At 41.4% G+C, this 14,049-nt stretch overlaps 1 protein-coding gene across 4 annotated transcripts in view; it reads left to right on the top strand.

Moving 5' to 3' along the window:
* Window positions 1-14,049, top strand: part of sez6l (seizure related 6 homolog (mouse)-like) — a 73,975-nt gene that overhangs the window by 36,487 nt on the left and 23,439 nt on the right. For all 4 annotated transcript variants that reach the window (XM_074690068.1, XM_074690067.1, XM_074690066.1 and 1 more), the window contains exon 2: window positions 10,294-10,755. In XM_074690068.1, the coding sequence (XP_074546169.1) occupies window positions 10,294-10,755 (462 nt within the window). The remainder of the gene's footprint in view (window positions 1-10,293; window positions 10,756-14,049) is intronic.

The following is a 14,049-nucleotide window of genomic DNA, read 5'->3' as shown; positions in this document are numbered from 1 at the left end:
AAAACTTACAAACAAAACGGTAACACCTGTGCAGGTTTTTCCCCCTCATCTGTGTAAAACATCCCTGTAGTCTTTGTGACGTCTCCTATCTGTAATACAGAGTTTTGAAGCCCATCATCACAGGATTTCATATTAAAACAAGTTGATTGAACCTGACTTTGTTAAAATTATGATGAGGTAAGAAGGCGGGTCTTTAGTCTCTGCACCTGTCAGTCAAATTAGCCATTCCTCTATATTGGCAAATTTTGTAAGTTCAATAGCTTCAAAAATATTAAGTTTGATAAAGACTTGTGTCTGATAGAGAAAGGAGCTATTCAGACCCAAACTGTTTATTTCTGCTGTCAAGATCAGCTTTTTGAATAAGTGTGTATGTGGTTTCTGGTGTTCCTGAAGCCAGCCCCTAGAGGACACTCCAGGAACTGCAGTTTTTTTTTGTTTGTTTGTTTTTTTTTTTTTTTTTGGTTCTTTGTTTTTTGGATTGTTTCTTAAGATACTTTTCAGGCTTTTTTGTCTTTATTCAAAAATGACTTGGCTGTGGTGGGAAACATGGTAAGAAATGGGGAGTGAAACCCCCTTCCTCTCAGGGCTAACCTCATTGGAGGGTATGACATAGACTGCTTGGCCCCAGCTCCTGAACTACAACTTTTAACACTTCTGTCATGTAAAAGTTTGTGGTGGCTACTTTTGCCTAATTTTCCTAAGACCAGAGAGACCTGAGCCATGCAACTCGTTATTATTTTTCTTTTTTTTTCTTAAACTTCTGCTTTCTCATATTTTAATGTGGATCCAAAACAACAATGCTCATTATTCTGAGCATGTGCAGATTTTCAAACCTCTACATATTCATATGTTGTAGAAATACCTGAATAAGTCAGTAAACTGATCAAAACGCCCCATCCTCTTGCAATAGCACTACATTTTCATCAGAACATGGCCTCAAACACCAAAGTCTGCCCATAGCTCCTCTCCTAACAGGCCTTCAGAGGGCTGACCAATCAGAAGGAGGGGGTTTGCTTTAAAGAGGCAGTAGCTGAAATGAAGCTCTTCAAACAGAGGCTGAAGTAAGGCTTTTCTACAACACCAGGGAGAGAAAAATAGGGATGTTATTGGGCTGTAAATCATGAAAGGATACCCACAACACCCCTTCTTTAAAATCCTGCAGCAGTGAGCCTGTCCCCGCTTTGTCCCTGCTCTGTCCATCAAACTCAAAATAAAGCACACCGACCATGCTATCTCAGTCTGCCACATTAATAAACCTGGCAGCCTCTCAGTCCCCAGGTCGTAGTTTTGGGGAATGTTTGTAGGGCTGGCTGCAGCTCTGGCATGTTGGAGATGTGTTAGTGCTGCACCGAAACATACACCACTAAAACCATCCTAAACTCTGATATTATAATTATGAATGAGCATGTTCTAGTTTCCTCTACTAAAGCTGAAAAGAAAACAAATAACATGTTTTTACATTTTAGTTGAATTTGAGCAGAGGATGTTAAGACTACAGCAGCAGCAGAGTCCTGTGATTTATTTGGCTCATACAAACACAGATCTTCCAGCTGTGCTCTGTTTTGAGGGCTAGATAATCATCTTTGACCACGCAGGAAGAGGTTTTACTCACAGCTGTACTGTTTCTTTGACATTCACACATCTTTATGAGGTTTAAAGTCATCAATGTGCTTGATGGGTCCACGCCTCGTGCTGTTTCCTCCTGCAGTCTGAGCAGTTTGTTGGAAACAAGCAGCGACTGATTTCTCCGATCGCTGATCAGCTGCTTGGCTGCTTGGCTTTCTTTGAGGGGAATAAAAATATGCAAACTCACAGCTCTTTGGTACCACTTTAAATTAGATCCAGACGTTTGAAAGTTGGATATCATGTTTCAGCCGACACAGGACAGGAGCTTTGATGTTATTAATAAGGGGATATTCAGCTATTTTTAAACCTCAGCCTTATTTATGCACATGTCAGGGTCTGGATTACATTTCAGAAAAACTATCTGAGGATCCATTCAGAAGTTTTTGGTTGTTCTGGGGCAATTGGGCTCCTGTATTCATTGCACAACTGAAGTGAGACAGGAATTATGTTGTGTGAATGGAGAATGGGAAACAACTATACAACAAAATCTTTGATTCCCAGCTCCAGGATTCCTATTTAGAGCCAGAAACAGCAGAAATACTCTCTTCAGATCCACCCCAGACAACATTTGTAGTTTTATCTCACAGAAAACAGGAGTCGCTTGGCTACTGACGCCTGTCGACTTCTTTTTGTGGTTTTAGTTTGTCTCACACAAATATTGTGCTGCAGCCAAACTCATTTTTACTTTACTGAGCCATAAAAAGTCAAACTGAGATTAGAAACCTCTTTTACTGGAGAGACAGTCTGCAACACATTTAAGCAAAGTTAGAAAGAGTCAAAGCACAAGAACGGGGTACATCCTCCTCCAAAACCCTTAGTCTGGTTTAAAAAGATTCAAAGAAAGAAAAAAAAAAAAAACTTCCTCCTTTAAGGGGGAAGAGGTTTCTATTTAAGTCAGTGTTTTAACTCACATTGAATTCACTCCTTTGCTCTTTTTTACAACAATTTTTTTAATAATCAGGACAGGAAGTTGTGTACTGATGCCCCCTAAGACACCTAGTGACTTTCAAAATAAAATAGTGTGTCCAAGCCATTGTATTTATCTTGACTACGACATCAAACCAACTCTGCAAAAAACGGAAATCTTTTTACGTGTTTTTGTCATATCTTTTGTAAAATTTGTCAGATTACACTTGATATGGAATAGGATAGGATAGAACTTTATTGTCATTGTAACAAGTACGACGAAATTGAAGTCACAGCAGCAATCAAGAAAACAAAAGTAAGAGAGTGTATAGAACGTGCAAACAGGTCCATAAGAAAATAGATGATGACAGCTTGTCCGTCATTCTCCAGTTCAGCCAGCCTCCACCTCCACAGGGTCCAGGACTGAGCTTCTTCAGTCATGCTCCATCTCTGTCTCCTGGATCCTGTCTGCTCACAGCAGGTGAAGCTCTTCCAATGTGGCATTGGTGTCTGGTTTTCGCTCTGTTAGCCATGTCTTTGAGTAGCATGATGCTACTCTGCCTTCTGGTCTTCCCTCTGTTGCTGGGTTAGCACAGCTAGCTCGTCCATCTTATTGGAGATAGATCTTACGTTCCCAATAACGATGGATGGAAGGACAGTTCCATGTCGTCACTTCTTGGCTCACACCTGAGAACCAGCACGTCGTCCTCACCTCCTTCTCCTCACCTTGTGGGAAGACATCAGGCCTTACACCAATTAGCACTGACATGCTACAAGCTGCTAACAGCAGAGTCCACATGTAAACAATGCAGCCATGGTTACATGTAGGATCTCCAGACAAACACAGGAGAAAAAGTATTAAAAATATCACTAAAGCCAAAAAAAGTTTGGTGTCCATGACCAACAAATGAGCCATACAAAGTAATCATCCTCTCCAAATGTTAAGATTAGGAAAAAGAGACGAAAAAAAATTACAAGAAATGGACAAAGAAGAGAGAGCTGCTGCAAAAGGCAGCCATAGCCAACAGGGCGGTGCCTAGCAACAGGGCCACATTCAACTTATAAGTCCAGAAAAATGTCTTGTTTCATGTCGTTCAAACACAAAAATGAGGTCTGACTTGCTTGTGACAAGTAAAAAAAATCTGCCATTGGAACAAGGAAAATTTGCAAGAAAATTTGCTTGAAACTAGTATAATGTCTTAATACAAGTTACTTTTCTCTTATTCCTTCGGAAGTTTTTTTTTTTTAACTTATTACAAGTAACTCAGACCTCATAATAGACTCTTAATAACTTAAAACAAGAAAATTTTTGGACTGGTCAGGTGAATGTTGCTCATAATAAGTCTAAAAAATAATTTTCTGCTGAAAATAAGACAAAACACTTGACAATATCTTTTTTTTTTTTTTTTTTTTTTTTGCAGTGAACATAATCAGTGAGGCCAGACCAGACTAATTCTAACTAACTGTTCTCTAATTGTTGAAAAGCATGCATTATATGTCTACTTGATGGCCAAAACACGCACTTAAGTGCCTTTTTGGAAGCCCAAATGTGCTAAAATGCCCTCTGGGGAGACGAGACATACGATATAGGGCCTCAAAAAACATGCAGAATCAGTTCCTTCTTTAGTAGTGTGAATGCACTGTATGCAAATTTTTCTCTTTACGCCCTTGCCTTCAAAAAAGTCTGTGCACGTCTTGTGAATATCTTCTTCCAGCTCTCTAACATCAGCACTTTAGAAATCCCTGAATCTGTCTTTACACTGCTCAAAATGTTCCGTTTCCAAAGAAAAAAAAAGAATTGGAAGCCCTTTGAGAGATATTAATGCAATCCTCACAAGACCTTTAAGAGACTTGCTGAAATGAAGTTGCCATGACACAACAATATCTTATAGTATGTTGGATGGGCGGGCCTTAAACACCAAGGTCTACTCGTATCTCCGCCCCTGGCCTGGCAAATCAGAGTAAAGGGGGTGTGTGGAACAGGGAGCCTTAAGGAAAAACCGTCTAAAAACGGAGGCTGAAAAAAGAGAAAAATTGGGATTTTTTAAAGGCTGCAAATCAAGTTAAAATAAAGAATAAAGATTAAAAAAAACACACCCTCTTTAAGTTGCAAATTGGCCCGAAATATTGTCCTACAGCAATGTACTGGAGCTTTTCCAAACATTTGGAAAAACACCATGAAAAGTTGTTTATTTTCTTAGTTTCTTCTTTTTATTATTTTTCTTAGTAAAATCTTTTTATCCCTGAACTCTGTGACAAATCTCCCCGCTGACGATCCCTCCAGAAGGCTGAATGTTCCCATCACACTTAAACTGTCACTACAGCGGATGTCACAGCTCGTTTCCATCAAAAACACCAACGTGCCACGAGTCTGTCAGCCCTCATCACCAACTCACCAACGCCCCCCTCCCTCCAGAACTAAACGTTACACATAAATCTTGAAAACTGTGACTGTGGGGAGACCGGGGACAAACACAAGCTGTGTTTTGATGGACTTCACAACATCTGGGCTTTAATTATTCATCCAACAGGAAAAGCGGGTGAGGCAGGTAGCAGCACACCTACAGGAGCTGTCAACGTGTTTCTCTGGAACATGACAGGAAATTAACGTCACAATATGCTCAGCAGCTCTCACAAACCGCATTCTGTTCTCTCCTTTATGAGCTGTTTGAGTTTTTCTAGGTTTTCACAGAGTCCACAGTCACATGATGACCTTCCTCTATGAATAAGGTGATATAAGGAAGCTGGGAGAAGTGCAGCAACACGACAAAAGCTCAGTGAATGCAAATCAGTGTCCACCAGAGACCAATTAAGGACAAAGGCTTGTCAGCCAGCAGAGGTTCAAACACCCTCATGAGAACAGCAGGAACTTCTCCAGGCTGATGAGGTCAAGAGTCTCTCTGTCTTTTACCCTTTTTTATCCGCCCTAAATGTTTTTACCAAACCCAGATGTAAACAGACGAGCATTTTGTGCAGATATTAGCTTATCAGACACACTTTAATCTCTCTGCACGCTGTGGCTGATAAGAAAACATAAATGTCAAGCTTGAAATACCACGGATATGTTTGAAGAAAGTGTTGCTCACACAGTTGAAGAGATATCTGCTCAAACACGCCTACCGTCACACTGGCCAAACAAACTGGGCTTTGAGGTTGAAGCTCGAGGAGCATGGTATACTTTGCCAGTGTGACTACACCCTCAGTCATTTTTTACCATAGACTGTAAATAGAGTGGACAGCGTGGCTCTGCCATTTATCATTGTACGGTTTTGAAGCCAAACTATCCCCATCACAGGCACAGCCATTGTAGCAGTTGTGCAGCCAGAGTCTAAAGACTGTGAAGGATTCTGGGAGAATCTGAGTGGAGCTGGCTAACAAAAATAAAAATATTTTTTTCCTTTTCAGAGTCTTATCACTTCTTGACTCTACCTCCCCACATATTTTACTATCCCTGAAAAAAATACACAAGAACTGCAGCTGTCAATCATCATTAATCGTGACGTTGAACCTTGTTTTTAACCTTGTATAACTAATGAAAATGAAACTTTCCAGAAAAAAAGAGGACTTAAATACAAGACAGCCAAATGATATCTTCAAATCACCACTACAATTTGACGTGAGAACGAGTCTACGAGGCGTATTCAATTTTCAAAGTTTGACCACAGCCCATCTGGAATGACTGGAGAGACAGATTTTTTGACCTATACTGCAGCCAGCCACCAGGGGGAGCAGCTTTTGTGGCGACCTATCCTCGAGCAAAGCAAGTTGACATTGATTTTTTATTACAGTCTATTGTTTTCACTGAAGAAATAAATTGCCTGGTTGCTTGGCATCCTGGGAAAAGTTTTTTGGGGGAAAGTAAAGTAGAGTTAAGAGGAAGATCTTCAAGAGTCACATTTTTAAGAGGTAGTGCTTAATGGAAACAAAATACCTCTCCTGTAAAAAACATTTCCGATTCTGGCCACAGGTGTCACTGTAATCAACAACAAATATACAGTCCTCATTGAGACTGTAATAAGTAAAAGTGTGCAGTAAAAATATCTAAATTTACAAAATTAACTTTGTTTAACCTTTTTCGTACATAACTTGGTGCCCAAATTCTTTTCAGTGAAGGGCCAAAAATGAATCTGGGTGGAGGGTCACAGGCCAAAACTAAACATTCATGTTGCAGTGCATGATTTTAGATGTGCCTACAGCATAATTGTGCAAAAAAATATACTCATACAACTAGTTGTGAAAATGAAAACACTTTTCTTTACTGCATTTGAAGGCATGAAACTACTGAACATCCATATGGCACAAATACTAGGCCTATGTCTACAAAGAAATTTAGTGCCATCTAACCTTAACAACATGTGGCCCAACATGCTCCTATGAAACTAGAGTAGTGCATCTCCCATCCTTTCCCTTTAAATGATGACTGTATTTACATTAATTTATGAAGACCATACTCTTTTTAAAACAGCAACTTTCTGCCTACATATTAGGAAAAATGCTGTGGAATCCATTTCTGTAAGAAAGTACTCATGTTTCCAATTATTTTTAAACTTTTTCTTGTCAGAGTGCCACTGTCTCTTACGCTCCATCGCAGCGGTGACCCTGCATCCTTTCACTCTCTGGTCATGGACTTCCAGATTTGAGCTGATAGGACTAGTGCCACTCTACTCCCAGTGTAACACAGTGTTAATTGGAAAGAGGAAGTGCAACGGTTAATAGATAGTGAATGAGAAATTCATGTATAAGAAAATAAAGACAAAAGCTTAGTGACACCTTTTAATAAATCTAAATCATCTTGTATCATATCGTCAGCTCACCTCCTCTCCCTGACAGGAGGACCAGGCTTTTAATTTGTTCCTGAGGCTCTCTTACTGTCCCTGACACACTGACTTTAATGAAGCTGGAAAGAAATTGAAGTATTTTGATGGAAATGAATCCTTTTGACCGTCATTCAGAGCGTTTTAATCATATTTTCTCCTCCTCCTCCAAATATTGACTTCTATAATTGGCTGGAGGAGATCCCCGTCAATCTGCCAGCTTCATTACAGAGTTGTCGTGAATCCAGAATCCAGACAGGTGCACAAAGCGAGGTGTTTGCTAGGCGTTTTAATATGTGGGTTTTCAGAATAAAAGCTCTGTAATTGGATGATGAAATGACTGAATTTAAAGCTTCATGCTTTAGATATGAGCAGTGTGAGGTGTCAGGCCCTCTTTTCTTTGCGTTCATTGATCTGATCTTATAGAAACATCGATCAGTGCGGCTTTAATAAGCACAGCTGTCTGTTATTGATCCGCTTGTTGTGCTTAATGCTGAAATGATGTTTGTCTTCGATGTGTTTGGGCATAAATCAGGGAGCACAAAGCTTTGTCTTCACTCTAAACCTGCAGAAAGAGAAAGAGTGATATTTCATATAAGAGCTGAGGCTGAGTAATGAAAAGCCTTTCACCTGCTGTTGTGACTAATGAGACGCCTGTTTCAGGACTGATTCATCCCTCTGTGTGTTTTAACGCATCTTGTCACCTGTGGTTTTTGCTGGGAGTGAACAAGTTTTCTGCTCAGAGGGGTTTTTGGTACTCAATCTGAAAGAATAAAGCAGAAAATCTTCAAACTGGTACCAGAAGCTAACGCCAGAGATCCAGGGACTTGGATTGGTGGAGGTTTTTTGTCCACACTAAGATGACCCCCAGCTGTGATAGACTTGGTTTAGTAACTCCTAAACAATGGCCGTCTTTGAGCCTGATGGTGTGAATACGTCTCTGTCAGCTCCCAGTGTTGCAGTTTAAAGAGTGACCCCGTAAACTGGAGACCTTCAGATGAACGTGTCAGAGGATATCCATTTTTCAACTGCTGCTGAAACACAGACAAGGTCCTCAGGAATACATCCCAGTTCATTTTGATGTACATATATATACATGTTGTAATCTCGTCCTCAGGTCAGTATTTTGTGATGATCTAAAGCTGTTTAAGAAGAATGCATCCCACTCAAAGTTCTCAATTTACGGGCTCCTTTAAAAGCCAAAACACAGCTCCATCCCTGACGTCTTCATACCAGCATAAAAAAAACCTGACTTTTACTGCATTAAAAAGCATGATTACAGCCTGGTTAAAAAAACAACATGGGTCTGAAACCCTTATTTCACTATCGGCACACACTGTACAGTGAGTGAATTTTTTTTCTACCTCTGCGGTTTAGCAGTTATTAGGATCGTTTGATTGTCCAATCAGAGACACAGTTCAGGTCACATGACTGCTGAGTCTTGTAGCTGTTCGAAACAAAACTCACAACTGGCGTCATATTAAATGTGGCTACATCTGTGGTTTGGCTTCATTTCACGGTTTCAGGAACAGACGGGTGACGTCCCGGATGCTACATCCATGTTTAATACTGTCTATGAGTTATACATCTGAGAAGATGAGTTTGGATCAAAAACTCGAGAGTCTATTTGTTTTTTAAACTCCTCATTAAAACTTTGCCCTTAGAGATAACTGAGAACAGCTTTATTTTGTTCAATAAAGCTAAAAATGGTAACCCAGGACTGTGTTTTAGCATGCACATGGCAGGGGTTGGCATAGATGTCTTGTTTCTGGGTGCCTGAGGGCTGATTAGACACTTCGTCCAATCACGGCTTAGATTGGCTGCAGCCCTGCATGCAGTAGATAATGAATAGATGTGCTGTGTGTTTTTGTTTGTGTTTTGCAGCAGTGAAGTCATTGAGTTGTTCTTCCATGCACCTTCCATGCAAAAGACCAGGAGTTGCTGATTCTCTTGGAGTCAGGCACTGCTTTGCTAAATCTCTAAACATGCAAAAAACAAATGTGTTGTTTTAGTTTCTGCAGTTCCTCTTCTCTCTTTGGTAGATTTATTTGAGCAGAGGATTGATGAGTTTATTTTCTGCTGTTGATTTTGCTGATATCTCCATCAGAAAAAGTGTTTATGTGGAGTGTTTACATCCTCAAAACTGCAACGTTTCATTCAAATTAAACTCCAACAACTGCAACTGCAGTGCGCAGTGTGTATGAGTGTGTGTGTATGTGTGTGTGCCAACATCTGCTGCTGTGTGGCTGACTAAATAATTGCAAGCTGTGAGAGCTGAAATGAGTTTCTTGATGATGGCAGGCTGACATGTAGAGCTTGATTCAGGTATGTAAGCAGGAATAAAAAGCTTTTTAATTTTTGTGTCGGGATAAAAAATCTGCAGAACAAGAAGATAGAGCTGTGTGTGTGTTTTTTGACGGCACAACAAAGAGGATTTATTCTCCCTCTGACTCTTTCCGTCTTGTTTTGAGTGACAGCTGCAGCGTGGTTTAAATGACACTCAGACGTAGATTAAAGTGAAGCTGCACCATGAGAGCGTGTGTGTGTGTTGTTGCTGCTGTAAAGTATGCAGGCAGAAGGAGTGTTTGTGTGTGTGAGAGTGTGTGTAAATGCTGCCCTGTGCTGTTTTTGAACTAAGCTGCTGGAGATGGCATTTTAGCATGCACGGCAGAGCGCTTTGCCTGTCTTTGCATTTCTGTTTTTTTTTTCTTCCTCTCTTTGCTCTGCTGCTGTCATGCTTTACTGCCCCTTCTATCCACGACACCCTCTTACTGTGTGTGTGCATGTGTGTGTGTGTGCCTGAAACTAGAGGTAAGCTCGACTGGGCTCAGGCTGTGCCGGCTGTTGATAACCCCGCTGTAGATAAGCCCAGCAGGACGGTGACAGAGCCACCCGGAGTCGTGCTCTCGGGCAGTTTCAAAGATTTTCTGCTCTCCTCTCTTTTCAGATAAAGAAGTCCCCACAGCCGGCCCCTCAGCCCAGTCTCCAGGGGTGACAGCGGGGAGCACAAAGGAGAACAGCCCTAAAGCCAAAACCTCCGGTGCATTAGCTGGAGGTTTGCTGCACTCAGTGCTGACTCAAAAAGGACGACTTGTCTCCCAGAAAAGAGACATCCTCCCCTCCGCTCTGCCCCAGAACCTGCTCCCTCTTCTGGGCAGAGGACTCAGTGTCAGCTCCCTCCCTGGAAGCCGGTCCCTGGAGCATGAAAGTGGGGGATTACTGAAGAGAGTAAAACCCCCAGCATCAGCTGCAGCGTCAGGCCAAGGCAGCGATCCAACAGAGCCTCCACCTACAGAATCACACTCTCTGCTGCCGCACACACTCACACACATGCCTGAGCCCGAGGCGGAGATCACCACTGTGGGCCTGATGTCGGACATGGACACAGAGACAGGAACACCTTCACCAGGTACGAGTGAGTGGTCATCAAGGTTTCATGCTTCCTGTAAGAAACAAAGACAAAGAGCTCAAGCTGAAAATTTCTCCTCACCTTTAACATTTATCTCCAGTAAATCATCACCTTGAACATGTTGGGACATGTTTTGGGTGCCAAGTTAGTCTAAAGCCATGTTTCCACCAAGTGGTTCAGTTCAGTTTGTCTCAGTATTGCCCACATTTTGTGGCGTTTCCTTTGACTGAAACCAGTACAGGTCAACCAATTACCAACCCGCAACGTCCCACTTTTTGGTACCTTTCTGTTGGACCCCAGACGGTGGGGCTAGAAACACTGCAGTCCACCGATTGGTTGAAAGAATCAGTACTCCCAGTGTGACAGTGGCTGTATTTCTTCTTGCAGCACACAGCCTTCTCTGAAACTAAAGCCTCATTTCCACCAAGCAGTCCAGTTGGGTTCAGTACTGTTTGGCACGGTTTGGTGCGGTTAAGCCTGATCCTGTTTGCATTTCCGCAGAAAACTGTGCCCTCTTGTGGAAGGCGGCTTGTAGGCCGGATGCCGAAAAGCCACATCTGTTAAATAATAGCGTGACACCATAGCAGCCCACTAATAAATCCAAGGAAGAAGAAAAATGCGACACAGTAAACAAAGAGCAACAATGGAAGACATGCAGCATTATATCCTCTTTGTGATTGGCATGTGGCTCTTTGATACAAAGTGCAATGAAGCTTTGTTTCAGAGAAGACTGTGTGCCACCAGGAGAAATACAGACGCAGTTGAACAGTAAATGACGATTCTTTCTGCCAATCAATGGTCGGCAATGTTGTAGCTCCACCTTCAGAGATCGGATCGGTTTAGTCTGGCACCTCTACGGTAGGGTGCCAGAAAAGTGGGGCGGCTCGTCTTGGTTATTTGGGGATCTGTTCCTGGATCAGTCAGTGAAAATGCTGTAAAATGCGTGCTGTGCAGAGACGAACCAAACTGAGCCGCTTGGTGGAAACAGGGCTGAAGCGTGACTGTGCTCTGTAACAAAAAGCCACGTGCCAATCACAAAGAAGACGAATTGCTGAATGTCTTCCATTTGCTCTTTGTTTACTGTGTCGTGTTTTTTTTCTTTGTTGGATTTACAAGAGGGGTACACTGTCACGCTGCTATGGCGTCACGCTATTATGTAGTTGACACACCTATTGGCATCCAGCCTACACGCTGCCTATCAAGAAAGACGCCGTTGGCAGTAGGAACTCAAATAGGATCAGGTTTTTTGATCCGACCCGTACTAAACTGTACTGAACCATACTGGACCATTTGGTGGAAACAAGCTTCTAAACTTTTGAAGATGCACCTTTATATTTCCTAAGTCAGCAGTAATGGAACTGACAGCAATTGCTGCAACTTAATCCTTCTGGGTTATGCATCCTAAAAGTTATTCTTTTTCATTGTCAAAATTCTCATATTGTTATTCAAACCCCAAATTACAACTCTACAGAGACAATCTGTGCAGATTTTGGTCTTTATGTTGGGTGTAGCCACCTCTGCAACCAAAAACAGCTTTCTCAAAAACCAGCAAACTCCATTTACAAAAATGTTAATCTAATCCTGCAGAATATTGAACAGCTGCTGTGCTTCATCATTTTTTTTAGCTTTGTAATGTTTGTAAACATAATTTAGTTTGATTCTAACCAGGCATCATGCACCAAAGCCACAGAAACACAAATTCTTGAGTCCATAAAGGCAGAAGTGACCCTGAAACTCTAAAGGTTCACTCAACGTTGAGGTCAAAGGAGTTTGGTGTCATTGCAGAAAACCAGAACAAAAGTTTCTGGTTAAAAAGAGACAACTCCTCAGCTGAACATCTACCTTTCCAGGAATTTGTTTTTTTGTTTTCAGACACCTGCAGACATCTTGCTCTAGGGTGGACATTCATCTATGCTCATAAATTTACAAACCCTAGCAGAAGTTGAGATATTGGTCATCCTTTGGAAAATGTGACACCAGGAAATATGATCTTTCAGTTATTAAGAGATAGTGGTCAGGTGATGTCATGTTTGCTCTTCTTAAAAGCCTATTATGGTTAAGTGTCCACACCTGTGTGATTGTAATTAGCCTCCATGTATAAAGAGTCAGTGAGTTTCGAAGCTGCTTGTTTCATCTGGAGCTGCTCAGATTGTCTGGATACTGAGCCAAGGGGGAAGCCAAAGATCCGTCCAAAGACCTGTAAGGAAAAAGCTAGCTTGGAAAATTGGTACACAAAGATCTAAACATGCCAACCAGTAGTGTTCAGACCAGGACAAAGAAGTGGATGATGAGTGGTTCTGTAGACAAACTCTGCTAAGGTTTGTTCACTTCATTGCAGCCATTACAGCTTGTGCCTGCGTTTCACAAAATGCACCTTTAAGCTTATGCAAATAAGACAGAAAAATTAGCAAGGAAGCTTTTTTTTTTAGCTACAGAAACCTTTTTAATCTTCAGCTAAGAAATAGGGAGCGTTATAAACTGTGGATTGTTCGCAGGGCTGCAGGATTCAGGGATTAGCATTTGTTTTCTTGTTCCTGGTTGGATTACAACCAGAAGCCTTTCTGTTTGAGGGTTTTCGTGTTTCCTTCATGCATGAGTTCTTCCTAGAGTCCAAAAAAAAGTCCTTCATATGTTAACTGCAGACTCTAAATAACTCTAAATGTGGGTGGTAGTTTATTTCTAGATGTTAGCCCTGTGATTGACTGGCAACTTGTCCCAGGTGTACTCCACCTCTTGCCCATTGACAGCTTGGATAGGCTCCAGCCACCCAAGACCGTGGGTCTTTGCTATAATGCATTCCTGGATGAGTTTTTGTTTCTTCTTTTCTTTTTTTCTATAATCCTTGGAGCTTTTCTGCACACTTGCCCTTGCAGCTTGATTTCTTTTCTGACAACAGACTAACTTATCTCAGCATGTAAGCAACAAGGTAACCAGGACATAGTCTGTCCCAATGTCTTAGAGCGAACGTTTGTCTCAATCTGTTTAAAAACAAAAGTAGTGCAAACAAAACAAAGACAAACCATCAACAAAAAAAAGAAGCTCTGCTTTACAAAACGATCACTGTGCTCAGTGTTAAATTTTCCCTTTGCAGGAACACAATCCACTAACAATGGTGCTAATGGCATCATGCAAGGGCACTAACATTTTTACTGAGAACCAAAAGTTAGTGATAACTGAGCTGTGATATTCTTAAAGTCAGTTCCAGTGGTCGTGAAAGAAGAAAGAAGGTTGATCTGAAATTATTTATCATGTTTGTTATGAATGATTCAAGATGAGGATATTGACTACAAATAC

Source organism: Halichoeres trimaculatus, unplaced genomic scaffold, assembly GCF_033239565.1.
Source record: "Halichoeres trimaculatus isolate MK-OKI-2021-1 unplaced genomic scaffold, fHalTri1.1 fHalTri1_scaffold_16, whole genome shotgun sequence".
NCBI lineage: Eukaryota > Metazoa > Chordata > Actinopteri > Labriformes > Labridae > Halichoeres > Halichoeres trimaculatus.
The sequence above is the reverse complement of the archived record's forward strand: the minus strand, read 5'-3'. Positions and strand labels throughout refer to the sequence as shown.